Below are 14,133 nucleotides of genomic sequence, written 5' to 3' on the forward strand. Positions count from 1 at the left end.
TCGGAGCAGCTTGAAGCCGGTGCTCCCTGTTGGGACTTCCTGCCTGGTGAACACAGCGAGAAGTACCCGGGCGCTGAACGAGGCATGTAACCCCGGGATTAGTGACATTGGGTGAGGACAGCAACCAGACAGGGTTCTCTGCAGAGAGGGAGACGGCTGTGTCGGTTTAAGACACACTGGCGCAGGAACAGCTGTGGAGCGAGAAGCGAGCATGAACGGAAAGCGGGTTCTATCAGTAACTTAAACAGGAGGTAAGGCTGCCCGGGGGAACGCTCGGCACTCCCTGGCACTTCCTAACAGATACAGAACAGAGAGCACAGGAGAGGGGCGGCCGGCTATAGACAGTGGCAGACTGCCAAGTGGTGTGGTGGTGTCGCAGGGAGGAGGGGAGTGGCTCCTGCGCTGCTCCCCAGCCTGTGACCCGATCCCCGGCCTTGTGAGGAACTTTTCCTGTGCAAGTCTGATGGGCTGCGCTGGCCCAGTGAGGGGAGACTTGGATTGAGAGGAACGACTGGAGGCTCCACGCCAAAAGACACAGTGGGAGGAAAGTAGAGACACTGACTTGGAGGAGGTGGCGAAAGGCTGAGGGAGCTCCAGCATATTACAACACAGAGAGACAGGCAGGGTCTCTCCTGCTGGGCTGGGCAAGCTGCCTGATAACTACCCAGAGACCTGAGGCAGACATTGCTGGTCGGTGTCTGAAGCATTTGACTGGGGCAGTAACTCTACCGCCCTTTCGCCTGGTCCTCCATCAAGGTGAGGTGGCGTTGAGAGATAGACGTGCCCACCCCCTGAGACATATAGGTATACTGGGTGTGATACACAGGATGACGCACCATTCTGGGACCGTGGTGAGTCCTTGCCCGAGGCTTGGATCCCTACATAACACTTCAACGAGACCAGGAGCTGTATTCAATAAGATGTCCAAGTCACAAAAATCAGGTAAGCAGCAATCCAAACTACACTTTGACACCCCAGCCAAAATCCCACTGCTTGGAAGCTGCTCTATGACGGAAGCCTCACAGTCCTCTGTTAGACCCGGGAGGAGCACTCAGCGACATCAAAGTAATGCTGGGCCATGTTCAAGCAAGTAGCCAATCATTGGCCGGCAAGATGGATACCTTAACGTGCAAGGTAGACCATATGCAAGTACGTCTGGACAGGCGCAGTGAGCGCTTGGACAAGGTAGAAGGTCGTGTATCCACGGTCGAGGATGAATCAAAAACTGCCACTTGGTCACAATCAAAAAAAGAAAGTACTAAAAGAACGAGCAGATAAGCAGGACGAATTAGAGTCTCGTTCCAGGCGTACTAATCTGCGCATTGTCCGAGTACCTGAGACAGCAGACCAACGAAACATGGAGGCTATTGTAGAAGGCCTGTTGTAGGAAGTCCTGGGAGATGAGTTTTCTGCAGTATTCATAGTGTAGAGGGCCCATCACGTTCCAGTGGGATGAGACCTATACCGGGAGCGCCGACCCATCCTCTAATCGCCAGACTTCTGAACTATCGGGACAGAGCACAAGGGCTCTCTGTCATTTCCGAATACACAGATCAGGTTATTTCCTGACTTTTCGGATAAAGTGCAGGCCTCCAGTAAAAAGTTTATTGATGTCAAAAGGAGACTTAAAGAGCGGGACATAAAATATGCCATGCTTTTTCCAGCGAAACTCGGAGTGGAACATGATGAAAGGCCACAATTCTTTCACACCCCAGATGAGGCAAATGCTTTCCTTGATACCCTACCTAGGGCACCACGAGACAGAGGGAACAATGTCTGAATAATCTAGCCCCATAACCCACCAAAAAGAGGGGTCTGATAGGAGCGGGTGAAACTCGAGGGGTTTTCAACTCCAGATGGGCGCATTCCAGTTTTTAAGATTGCCCAGAGGACTGGCCTGGCGAGCCCCCAATGCGAGAGCTCAAGTTTGGTTTGTTGGTGAGGGGGGGAGGGAGGAAACTGGCAGGTTGGAGTGGCTGGTGGGTGTGATGAGGGGGATTGTGATGGGGTTAATGTTAGGGAAGCACAGTGGAATAAAGGGATGGTTTATTTTCATGGGAAACGTCGGATCACAGTTATTCGAAACATGCTAGAAGTACATTTCCTGGGAAAGAGGTTAATACGAGCACTACATGGCCGGGTCACTTAGGAGTATCACATGGAATGTGAGGGGCCTGAACTGCCAGTCAAAGTGCTGCAAGGCATTATTGTATATGCAGAGACACCATGTGGACTGTGGGCGGGGAATCAAAATTTGGGCGGAACTGGGGATGTCATTGCTATTTTTCATCTGACTCCTCCTACTCCAGTGTGGTGTGCATTCTTCTACACCCCTCTGTTGGGTTCTGTTTGATTAAAGTGGCCAGAGATGAACAGGAGAGGGGTCTGGTTGTACAGGAAACCATAAAGGGCCGACTGTACACATTGGTCAATTATTACGGCCAGAACCTAGATCTGACTGAGACTCTGGAGTGGATTGACCACCAATTGAGAGGGCTGCCATCGGGGTAAATAATATGGGGTGGAGATTTCAACACGGTTATGGACCCTGACCAGGACTGCACCGTAGAGACACACCGTCCAATATCTAAGGCTACACGTAAATTGCAGGTTATGTGCTAGGCTTGGGAGGTCAACGTTGTATGGCGAGCTAGGAATTCAGGGGGAAGGGAATACACCTTCTATTCCTCTGTCCATATCTTGGCATCCCGGTTGGACTACTTCCTGGTCTCTCACACATTGGTCGGTGGGGTCTCTGAGGTATCTATAATGGCACGCACACTGTCAGATAATGCCCCAGTGTTGTTAGCCATCGAACTACCGGGGCGGGGAAGAGGGAGTGCCCCGTGGGTATTTAAAGGTTAGGGGCGGTCTGATGGAGTCTTCCAAGAAGGATTTACCAAAGCTATCGACACTTGCTTTGAAGTCAATGTTGGGTCAGTGGATCACCTGTGATATTGTGGGAGTGTTTCAAATGTGTAATTGGAGGGGAATGCATTTCAAAGGAAGCTGGGGCGGTAAAGCAAATTCGTAGCAAAGTCACGGATACCGAGGCCTGTATATGTGAATTACAGTCGAAGACAGCTACACTCACACAGCTAGAACAGGCGGAGATCAATAAACAGTTAAACTTATTTAATGAACTGGCACATAGAGAGGTGAAGTTTCTCCTGGGGAAAACGGCGGTGTGACTATATGGAGAGGGCAGCGCTCAGGCAGATTACTGGCATGGGATGCAAGACCAGAAGGTTTCAAGAATCTGGTTTTATCAATCAGACGCACAAGGTGTGGAGAAATGTGCAGACTCAAAGATAGTCCAGTAATTTAGCAGGTTCTATGGACAACTATATTCTTCCCGATTATCGGTTTAGATACAGGGATATCTCGATTGAGTGGTCCTGTACTGGTGCATGGACGGAGAAAGGGACAGGCTGGGCCGTTCTGTGTAGTTGGAAGAGGTGCTGTTGGCAATTAAATCTCTCCCATCAGGAAAATCTCCAGGGCTGGATGGATACACACTGACTTTTCCAAATATTATGCTTGGAAATTAGCACCTTATTTACTGCAGATGTATCATCAGTTTGAAAGATGACCGGCTACCAAATGCCCTAAGGGAAGCAGTGGTAGTGGTGCTGCTTAAACTAGATGAGGAGGCAGACATAGGGGGTTCAACTCTGTACGCATAGAGTGGTGGTTTCTCTTTACGCGGATGACATGGGGCTCTTTGTCACTAACCCTAAATGTAATCCTGACCCGATTATGCAGGACTTACTAGAATTTGGAGACTTCTCCGGGCTTAGAATGAATCCTACTAAATCGGTCCTTTTCCCGCTCACAGATAGTGTTGAATGCTACGTGGATAAATGGGGGGTTTCAGTGTTATGGAGACCACACTTGGTATTTGGGGATAGAAGTTGCCCGAGCCCTGAATGTTTTATATATACATAACTACCAGAGAGTATTGGAACAGGCTAATGCAGCGTTGGAAAGGTGGAAGGATCTTCCCCTAAATCTTTACGGGAGAATCTCCTTGGTCTAAATGGTGATGTTACCCCGTTTTTTATATGTGTTCCTCAATGCCCCGTTGGTGATACCAAGGGAATTGTTTTGGGATCTGAGGTCCATGGTCCTACAGTTCATCTGGGTGGGGATGCAGGTCAGGATCTCGTGGGAAAAGCTGGTTATGCCAATAAATGAGGGAGGCTTGGCACTGCCCGATTTTGAACTATATTGTGATGTAGCCCAGGCAGGGTTTCTCCTTTATTGGTTTGGTGATCAGGTAGACCGGAGACCTATAAAAGTGGAGCGAGCACTGGCATCACCATTCCTCTTAAGTTCAGTTATTCTGACACCACCCGATAGTAACTCTCAAGTAAAGAATATGGTAGAACTGACCTATAAAGCATGGGCCCAAATTGAGCACAAATCTAAAGGCAAGGTTATGTACTCTCCAGTCCTGGCGGTTATGTACATAACGGGAATCCCGCTAACCAGTGAAAAGAGCCATATCACATTTATGAAGCCAGTGAAGGTGACTTGCTTTTGTGATCTCTTCCGGAATGGGCAGTTTATAACACTTGCAGAGATGAAGGACGGAGGAGAACTCACATCCTAGTTGTGTTTTTGTACTTTAGACTGAGAAATTCCATAAGGCAGATATTCTCGACTTTCCACAGGGAACCTGAAGTGGCTCCAATACTTGATAAAATGCTCCAGAGTGGTAATAGTAGCAAAGTGGTTTCTTTTATGTACAAAATGTGTCTCACAACCAAATTGAAAACCTGTAGCCCCCCTCCCGAGACAAATAGGAAATTACATTGGGATGTAAGATTCCAGATGGGACATGGGGCTACTGCTGCGAGGAGACTGATGGTGGCACTCGATGCTAGATTTAAACTGATTCACTTTAAATACTTGTATCAATTTCATCATACGCACTCCTCATTACGCAAATTTTACCCAGAGGTCTCAGAGAACTGTGTAAGATGTGGCAGCACAGCAGCCGTATTCTACACTTAGCATGGGGATGTCCTACGATCCTCTTTTTGGGGAGGGGTCGTTGAGACACTAAGTGAAATTATGCGTGAAAGGCTGGACCCGAACCCGATGATGGCATTGCTAGGCTATACTAAACGTATCCCCAGAGGTATGAGGAAGCTAATCGGGTTGCTTCTAGTTTTGGCAAAAAGACAGGTGGCGATGGTGTGGGGAGGGACTCAGTCTTCAAGTCTTGACCAGTGGCGTTCAGACGTCTTATATTGTAATGACATTGAGATGGAATATGGCAGATCACTACATGCCCAGGCCAGGCCCAGAGACCTATAGTCACTATCTGGTTGCTCAGTCTCAAACACCACGGGAAAGCCTATCCCCAACAAGGGGAAGCCCAGAAACCGATAGCAATAAGTAAGAAGAGGTTATAAGATGGGAAATGAAAGCTGGGGTTGTAATACTCGAGCTGTGACTAAGACTGATAGTACCTCGTTTGTCTGTGCTATTCTTATCTTATTGTGCTGTATATTTGTTTTGGATTTTTTCTCTTTTTCATACGTTTAGTGCCGAATGTTGGCACACAAGTGTGCTTTTTGTTGAAGAAAATACTAATAATGTGTTTGTTTTTTTTAAGTGTGTATTTTTCTGCTTGTGTGTGTGTTTTGCGAGTGTCTCTCTGGGGGGTGTAGGAAGGGTTATGGCGGTGAGGGGCAGAGGAGTAGTCCGACTCGGGTTGAAACCCCTACATTTGAAGGGTGAGGGTGGGCAGGGGATTGGTTTTCGGGGGGTTGGGGATGAATATTGATATACTTCAAATATTAAAGGCCGCACCAAATCGGCTGAAATTTTAAAAAAAAATTGTGGGCTGCCTTTAATATTCGAGAATGTCACATAGAATCTAATTAACCTCTACAAACCTTTCAACTTTGTATAACTGCCTCATGCCGTTTTGCTGCCTGCCTAAGCAACTTCCCAAGGCATACAGGTCAGCCCCTTAGCGACTCCACAGATACAGCTCAAGAAATAATATTTAGAAGTAACTAACAATTTTACGGGTAACAATCTAACCTAAAGCATTTCAGCGTAAGACAATATGTTTCTGTCTTATCTAATCCTCATTCTGCCATTCCCATATCAATATCTCCAACTGGCCTCCATCACATTTTTAATGCCTTCAACATGAAACTTGTTATTGCGTGCACGATCCGAATGACATAAGGCCTAGTAGGACCGTTTTTGTTATTTTTCATCCCGGCCCCTCACAGCTCCCCTTTTGTCTTGTCGCTCCTTCAAACACCATTTGCTGTATAGGTGCATTATAAATACCTAATAAATAAAAATAAATATATTGCCTTTTGATCAACTAATTAGGAATCAGCAACCCCCTTCAACAAACAGTGCATATCTTGGCACACTGATGACATGACAGTAACCCACAATATATAAATAGAACTCCCCTCACTTATTTTCCCAATTACTCATATTTTCTAGTAAATACCTTTATCACTACTCTCAACTTCACGTTAATACTGTTTTCTTTTTAGCATGGAAATCTCATGGTCATACTCTTTGTGCATTTTTCATTCAATGTGGGGATGGGTAGCCAGAAAACCGTCCCTACAGAGGTCAATACTACATGCCATGTTGAATTGAAGAGCCCAGCAAGTCAAATAAGTGTGCAGGAGAAAGCAATCAATTTTAGCAATCTCTTAAATGGAGCCTTCTTTTTCTCCTATTCTGCTATGGTTGAGTATGTTGAGAAAGTGGTTTTGTGGCACTCTTGACGCTGGTGAACATAGCACAGTTGTTCAGGCTTTTTTGTCACTTCTGAAATGCTTAACATCTGTGTCTCTGCACCTCTCTCCTTGTAGGAGTCCACCTGGAGGGACCTTTCATCAGCTGTGAAAAGAAGGGGGCCCACCCTGCGCAGTGCCTGCGCTCCTTCGAGTCTGGGGGCTTCCAGGACCTGATGGCTACCTACGGTACCTTGGAGGGTGTGAGCATTGTTACATTGGCGCCTGAAATGCAGAGGAGCAGCGAGGTGATTGCTGAACTAGCCATGCGGGGGATCTGTGTTTCGCTAGGTGAGGTTTCCGCCCCCAACCCCAAATACCTGAAAGAGACGGCTGTATGTATGTGTGTGTGTTTGTCTATGTGGCATCTATGTCACCATCATTTGAGAGCAAAGCATGAATACTTTAGTGTGTGTGTTTGGATATCCTGTTACACATACTCTCATTTGAAAGTCTGCAGTTTGGTCGACCAAAAACGCATATGCATGTGTATTTATATGTATGTGGGGCTGAGGGTGGGGAGGGAGGACTTGGAGTGGGGTGAGGGGGAGACCATAAAAAGAAAAGGTTGAATTTAGGTTGATCAAAACTAGACGGCCAAACTGAAGGCTTTCAGAAGAAAGTCTTTGTAACAATGTAGAACTGTCATAATGTACAAATGCTTTGGTTGACTCTGAAATTAAATTTTCCGGTACGACCATTAAATATAGTTGGAAAACATGTCAGTATTAGTGCACATTGATTGTAAACGCATGCACACGATTCTACATATTCAGTGGTTATAGATGGACATTTCATTTAATGGTCAGGCAAAGCATTTATACATTGGGACAGCAGGCCTTTATTATTGAAAATAATAACGGGTTCTACAGGTAATTGAGCTGACCATGCTATGCTATACGTAAACAGACTGACTTAGGTTTTGGATTAGCTAGCTCTGTCCATACCGAAACATGTTATGGGATGAAAAGGCTTGTAGGGCTGCCTTCTTTGTGCTTGTACACTGGCAAGCCTTGGAGCAGAAATGCTGTTTTTAAGCCATGGATTCCGGTCTCTTGTTGATACTGTGCATGGGAGGAAGTACATTTCTTGGAGCCTTCATTGCCTATGTCTATACAGTAGTGTCAATGGCTCCTTAGCAGGTAAGATGGCACTAGTGTCCATGTATCTGGACATTATGGGGATAGACAATAGCTTTTGACCTGAATTATGTGTGTCTGTGAGTTGATGTGGCTGTGATGAACAAGTGACTTGGGGTATGGTTGTCCGTTCATGTAAAATACCATTCCTTAGAGCAACAAGTAGACCGAAGCCCTAGACTGCCAATATTGTGAGGGACCAAGAATGAAAGACAGACACGGAGGCTTAGGGTTTTGGCCATAAACCTTTATTGACAAAATAAAAGGGGATTTGAAAATGCCTCTCTGTCCCTACACTAAGGGGTGGTTCCCTACCTCAAACAACATTAAGGGTCTGTCGGATGTCAGAATGTCCAAAGCAAAGCGTCCTGGGTCCAAAGTACTGTTCTGGCCCTCACATTCTAAAGATCAACTCTAAGGTGAAAGGGGAAAATGGCTTTGGCCTGGAGTAGTGTGCAAATGTTCAAAAAGGAAATGTGTACCTCCAACACAAGATTTTCAGAAGGTTATAGTTCCTTGTTGCAGAGGGTGGTTCCCTCCCCCTGGTTTCTCTTCACTCTTTTATACTTCCAAGAATATTATTAGTTCCTTTGGTTTCTCTTGATCAACAGCACAACTGGTACACAAAACAACTTGGCTGTTAGTCTGTATCTTGGCAGGATACCTGTTGCACTCTCCTGTTGGGTTTTCACTCCTTTTCCATATGTTTTAACACAGCCTTTTATTAGCTCTAATGTATCCTTCTCAGGACCTCTATAGGTGATGTATTTTACATACACTGTTCAACTTGTCCTTGCCTTGTGTGCTTCCCTACCAGGGCTTTCTTATATGAACACAGCAACTGCCTGGTATACTCTACCGCCAGGATTCTTATGTGAGCACACTTGCACTGGCCTGGTATACTCTCCTTCCGTGGCTTTTCTCTTGTGTCTTGAATCTGCCTGGTATATGCTTTTGCCAGGGTTTTTTCTCTTGTGACTTAAATATGCCTGGTATATTCTCTTGCCAGGACCTTTTTCTTGTGACCTTCTGCCTAATATATTCTCTGGCCAGGGCTTCTCTCGCAACTTTAACCTTCTGATTGATATGTTCTCCTGCCAGGGCTTTTCTCAGAGGCATGTTCTTGTGTCTTGAATCTACCTGGTATACTATCCTGTCAGGGCTTTCCTTATATATGCACTTTGTACATCTACAAACTTTACAGTATCTTATTTTTACTTAGTTCTGTCTCTTTAAGTGACATTCACTTGCTTGTTCTTTCTTATGTACTGCATTCACTGTTATTTGCTTTTGGCAGGGTTGCCAATACGCCCCTTTGTCCCACTTCCCTTGCGTGGACTTGCCCGCTCTCGATGGCACATGCAAGCTCTCCTGCGGTAAGCCTGTGGCGGCTCTTCGTCGTTCCGCTCCCTTTTGCTGTCTTTGCACTGTGGCTTCTGTGTCTCTCACGGCTCTCGCTCATCTGTCTGGCGTCTCTCCAGGCTCGGGCAGTGTGGAGGCTGCCTCACAGAACCTGCAAACACTCTGGAGCATTTCTCCTGCTTAGGGGGTCCTTGCAGTGTACCATACCCATCTATGAGCTCTTAGCCTCTTCAGTGAGCCAGTTGGCTCCACAGATCTCGCACCAGCACTGCAGTACTTCGGTCAATACCGAGAGGACTAGAGTTCTCCAGTTAGCGTCTGCTTTTCACCTGGTTTGCCGGTTTAAATCTCCCAGCATCAGGCATGTTCCTGAAACAACTAGAGCGCAGCTTGTGCTCTTGGCCTCCTTTGATCTTCATTACTCGGCTCATCTTCTTTGTCACAGTACTTTCGCATTTAGGGAAATAGAAGTCAGTTCTTGATGACTTGTATGCAGAGCCTGTCTAATGGTTTTCAGTACCCTTCCTAGGTGGATGAGGGCAGGTATGACAATAGCCCTTAAGGCATGGGGAATGGAGGGGGTATCATCATCAAAAGAATGAGTGGGATACCATGCCTCATCCGATGATGTTATGACACCACCCTGTGTGCAGACTCCACCCCCCCAGCCACCCCCAAATGATCCTTGTTCATATAGCTGCCCCAGGATCAGGTGGCGGCTGCTGTCCCCTAGCCACATGGGAAGAGGTTGCCACCAGGAAAGAAGTGATGACGCCATCGGATTCATCACAATATTGTGCACCCTAGGAATAGGCTGTCAAGGGCCGGGGTTATCCATGTTAGGATAATAGCATGTCATTGAAGATCCAGCAAAGCTGTTAGGAGCAGGCTAGCTGAACCCCTACATTGCCTGTGTATGTTCAGTACCATAAATTGGAACAACAGACCAGCATGGGCTGTGGAGGATGAGGAGGAGGACACGGATGCTGTATATACATTTGGACTATTTAGTTTATTTAGCATAAAATAATGCAGATCTCTCTCTATAACTATGGGGTGTTCCCCGACTATTTTCTAACTAAGGTGCTCATCCATTCAAGTGAATGTCCAAAAGCAATTCTGTCTACTGTCCAAATCTAACCTATCTGACCCTACCACTAGTGTAACTAACTATGGCCAGTAGAATGGCTCCCTTCTCCTGGTTGCTGTGTTTTGTCACAGGGATTCTCTTGATTATTATGGTCCACTCAATAAGTTATGTGCAGAGGTCTTTCGTTATACGCTGGATCAAGTTCTGTTGTTCTTTTAGGTGACTGATAGTTTCCCTTGTCTCTTCTTTAGGGATTAGTTTAGCTTTGTTCAGGTTCTTTCTTTCTCTCCTGACTCTCTTTTATATTGCATTCGTTTAGGATGTCTTGGCAGCTTTGCTTCCATTTACCATTCTCCTACTCCCAGAGTGCTATTTCGTGGATGAGTCTTTTCTTCCTGCGCTCGCAGGTTGGTATTCTCTGAAAATGTCTTTCTCTGGTATAGTCTCTTTCCTATCCTTGGTATATGTAGTGACTTTCCCCTTTTACCGTGGTGACAAACTCCATTTTTATTTCTCTCCAACTCTGTGCTTTGCTTATTTCTCATTCCTTCGTGCACACAGTTCTGGTTCAACAAATTGCCTCCAGTCCTTGTCATGTTAATACTGGGATGAGTTGTGTTTAATTTATGGGTTTCTGCAGACTTCCTGGTATTCCCATTCCCCGGATTACCTTCTGTCTTCCGGGGGAACATTTCTGGTACCTGCAGGCCTTTGAAATTTCTCTCAGCTTTCTTGTAGCTCTGCAGCTTACTTCCAGAGTCCTCTTCTCTCTTGTTTGATGTCACTGATGTCGTGACTCAAGTCGGGAATGTCTTACTCCTGCCGGTGGTATCAGCGTAGTTGCGTGTGTGAGCTGCCCACCTTGCCTGCTATGTATCCATGCCACCACCGACCTCTCTATTCCACCAGTTTGGAATCTCCTCCGGTTTCAGATGCCTGCTTCCCAGTGTTTCTCTCACCATGTCGGGGCTGATCGGGCTTCTGCAGGCTTCACGTTTGGCAACACCCCCGCCTTCTTCGTTCTGCTATACACAGGGGACTTTCTGTGCTTCTCTCGGCCTTCCGCTTGCTCTCGGCTTGCCGGCCTGTCTCTTTGGTTCTTTTGATCCCTCATCTCTTGTCAGCCTCCTCTGCGCAGTCCATTGAAGTATCTCATATAACGGGGCATCCTCAACTTCTTGTTGTTGACCAAATAGAGTCAAATTATCTGTATAAAACGGATAACCTTCCAAGTTATTATACAAGTCCATATAGACCATCACTTGGGGCCCATCAGGGATTTCCTAACGGGAGTCCTTGTCCCAAAAGAGGGAGTCTCTCCCGGTGAGGCCCCCCTTACCCCTAGCCTCCCTAGCTTCACAGGAGATGGGGGGGCCTTCCCCTTGGGGAGAAGGGACAAATTCTCTCAATTCGTCACAGGGCCCATGATTTATGTTATCTGCACAGTATGTAGCATATCTTTGTGCAGCAGATTGGTTGACCTGGATTACTTTCATTTGTATAGTAGGATGTCTAATGAGATACAAACTGGCATACACTATAGATTGGTGCTGGGCAACAAATGGTGAAGCCTGCATTGGCCGGACGACTGGACGAATGAAGGACTTTGCACAGGAATATGGTGAAACCAGTGGTGTGGGTCGTTGGACACTCATGCATAAAACGGATGGAACGGGCAGTGCAAGAGCGCCAGGGGCTGCTGGCTGACAAAAAGGCATGCAACATCCACTCGATTGGCTGTGGGGGGCTGCAAATTCACGAAGTACCTTCATTGGTGGATGGTCGGATGAGGAGAGGGCTGCCAAGTCCTGCTTTACTGATTTTGCATTTATTGGCAGAAACAATCTGTTGAAATTGGGCAGAAAGAACCTGATCACACATTTGTTATCCTTGTTTATGTCCATTGAACATTTCGGCACAGAAATTGAACAATGAACTGGCCCGGATGGCTGCATGCCATGGGCATCTATGGATAGTAAGAAACGACCTACTGAGGGGCCCAGGGACTTGTCACTAAGATGGGGTTCATCTATCCCAGTATGGAACGGAACTATTGCTACATAACATTTTGGCAACAATAAGAACATTGATACTGGCGGGTTCTGGGGGTGTTGCGGACCGGTGGGTCCGTACCCCTGTGGCATATGGGGGAGGACCATGGGGACACTGAGATCCCCTTCCAGGGGACTCCAGAGCTGGAATGGGGCACAGCTACCGGTGGCTCCCGGCAGGGGAGAAGGCGTGGCAGGACTGGGGCAGCTGGGTCTGGTGGAAAATGGGGCAGCTTGGTCTGGTGGAAAAGGGGCTGCCTCGCAGTAACCCCTCCAGAGTAGGGCATGGTGGGGAGGGGACAGGGCATCAACATCATGCACCGCACCTTGCGGGCGGTGGAGCCATGTTCCACCTGGACCACATGCCGGTACAATGTGCAATAAGTGTTATTGATGATAATTGCATGTTTAAGGAATGTCTTTTTTTTTTTTTTGGTGTTGAACTATGTTTGCTGTGGAATTAAAAAATGTGTCCCGTTTGGCTGTATATATGGTATGCTGTATGGCAGAAAAGGGGCACCTGTTAGCCTAAATCCATTATATTTGAATTAGAAACTGTAGTCGGAGGCAGGTATTGGCAGTTTGGGATCTAGCGCCTACTGTCTGATTGTTTGCATGTCTGTGCTATGAAGGTGGTTTTCAGATTTTCTTTGTAATACAATATTTCTGGCAAAAACGAAGCTGGTGTGGACATTAAAGTTTGCTGTGTGTTTGTTCTGCGATATAGATAGGATGCCCAGGCTCTTTCTGTTAAGTACCATAGCTGAGTGGAACCGGTTATAAGGGGCACATTTTATTCTGCACCTCTACGGAAACTTCTCTGAGGAAAAAAAGTGGGCAAGTTGGTTGCTGTATTCTTTGTCTAGGTGTTTCAGAAGTGTGGGGCGGTAGTGCTAACGTCCTGGGGCCTTGGGATAACTGCATCTATAGTTCTATAGTATAGCGGGAACAGACAAGCTTGGACTCTTCATTTTCAAATTTGTTTTTTTTTTTTGCTCCAATTCTTTATTGCAAATCATTCGAAAACACAATGATATAAAGATATACACGGTATATTAATTAACAAAAATGATGGATCTTATGAAACATACTAGATAAAAGAAAAAGTGGTTGGTTGTTACATTCAGCAAATAAATCACCCCCCGCATTTTCTACCAACTTGCTGCACCCCTTCCTACCAATCACAGATGCCCTGCTGTTTCAAAGCCCTGCATGGACATTGAGAAACCACAAAAACCACGATGGGGAGCCTCTGTGGACATGACAAAATACACGCTTTCTCCGACACATCTTATCCCCACCATTATTTTCTGTGAATTCAGTTAATTGAATATGGTGTTAACTTGCCATTCATAATTATACATTTTAAACATTTGAGCATCTTTGCGCATTGTGCTGTTTGATGGGTTGTGCATTTTCTTTTCTTTTTTATTTTTATTTAAAGTGAGTTAACAATCAACATTCAACTTCTCACATTTCTCATGTAAAAATTTACAAATGTACATATTAAAACATGGCATTTGATACATACAACAACACATTCTAAAGGTATGCATATAACGAGAAAAAAAAATATGTAAAGGGGGCAGCATTTAGAAGAGATCATTGAACCTACTCCAAATCCTTTCATAAAGAGACAATTTCTGTTTCATTTTGAAGATCAATTTCTCAAATTCATTTTCAAATTGTAATGGAAAGGAAGTTGT

At 45.9% G+C, this 14,133-nt stretch overlaps 1 protein-coding gene across 1 annotated transcript in view; it reads left to right on the forward strand.

Moving 5' to 3' along the window:
• AMDHD2 (amidohydrolase domain containing 2) overlaps window positions 1-14,133 on the forward strand; it is a 296,791-nt gene that overhangs the window by 189,219 nt on the left and 93,439 nt on the right. The window contains exon 5 of the mRNA XM_069646953.1: window positions 6,864-7,076. Coding sequence (XP_069503054.1) covers window positions 6,864-7,076 — 213 coding nt within the window. The remainder of the gene's footprint in view (window positions 1-6,863; window positions 7,077-14,133) is intronic.

The sequence above is a fragment of the Ambystoma mexicanum genome, chromosome 2q (genome assembly GCF_040938575.1).
Source record: "Ambystoma mexicanum isolate Mex_15411 chromosome 2q, UKY_AmexF1_1, whole genome shotgun sequence".
NCBI classification, from domain to species: Eukaryota; Metazoa; Chordata; class Amphibia; order Caudata; family Ambystomatidae; genus Ambystoma; species Ambystoma mexicanum.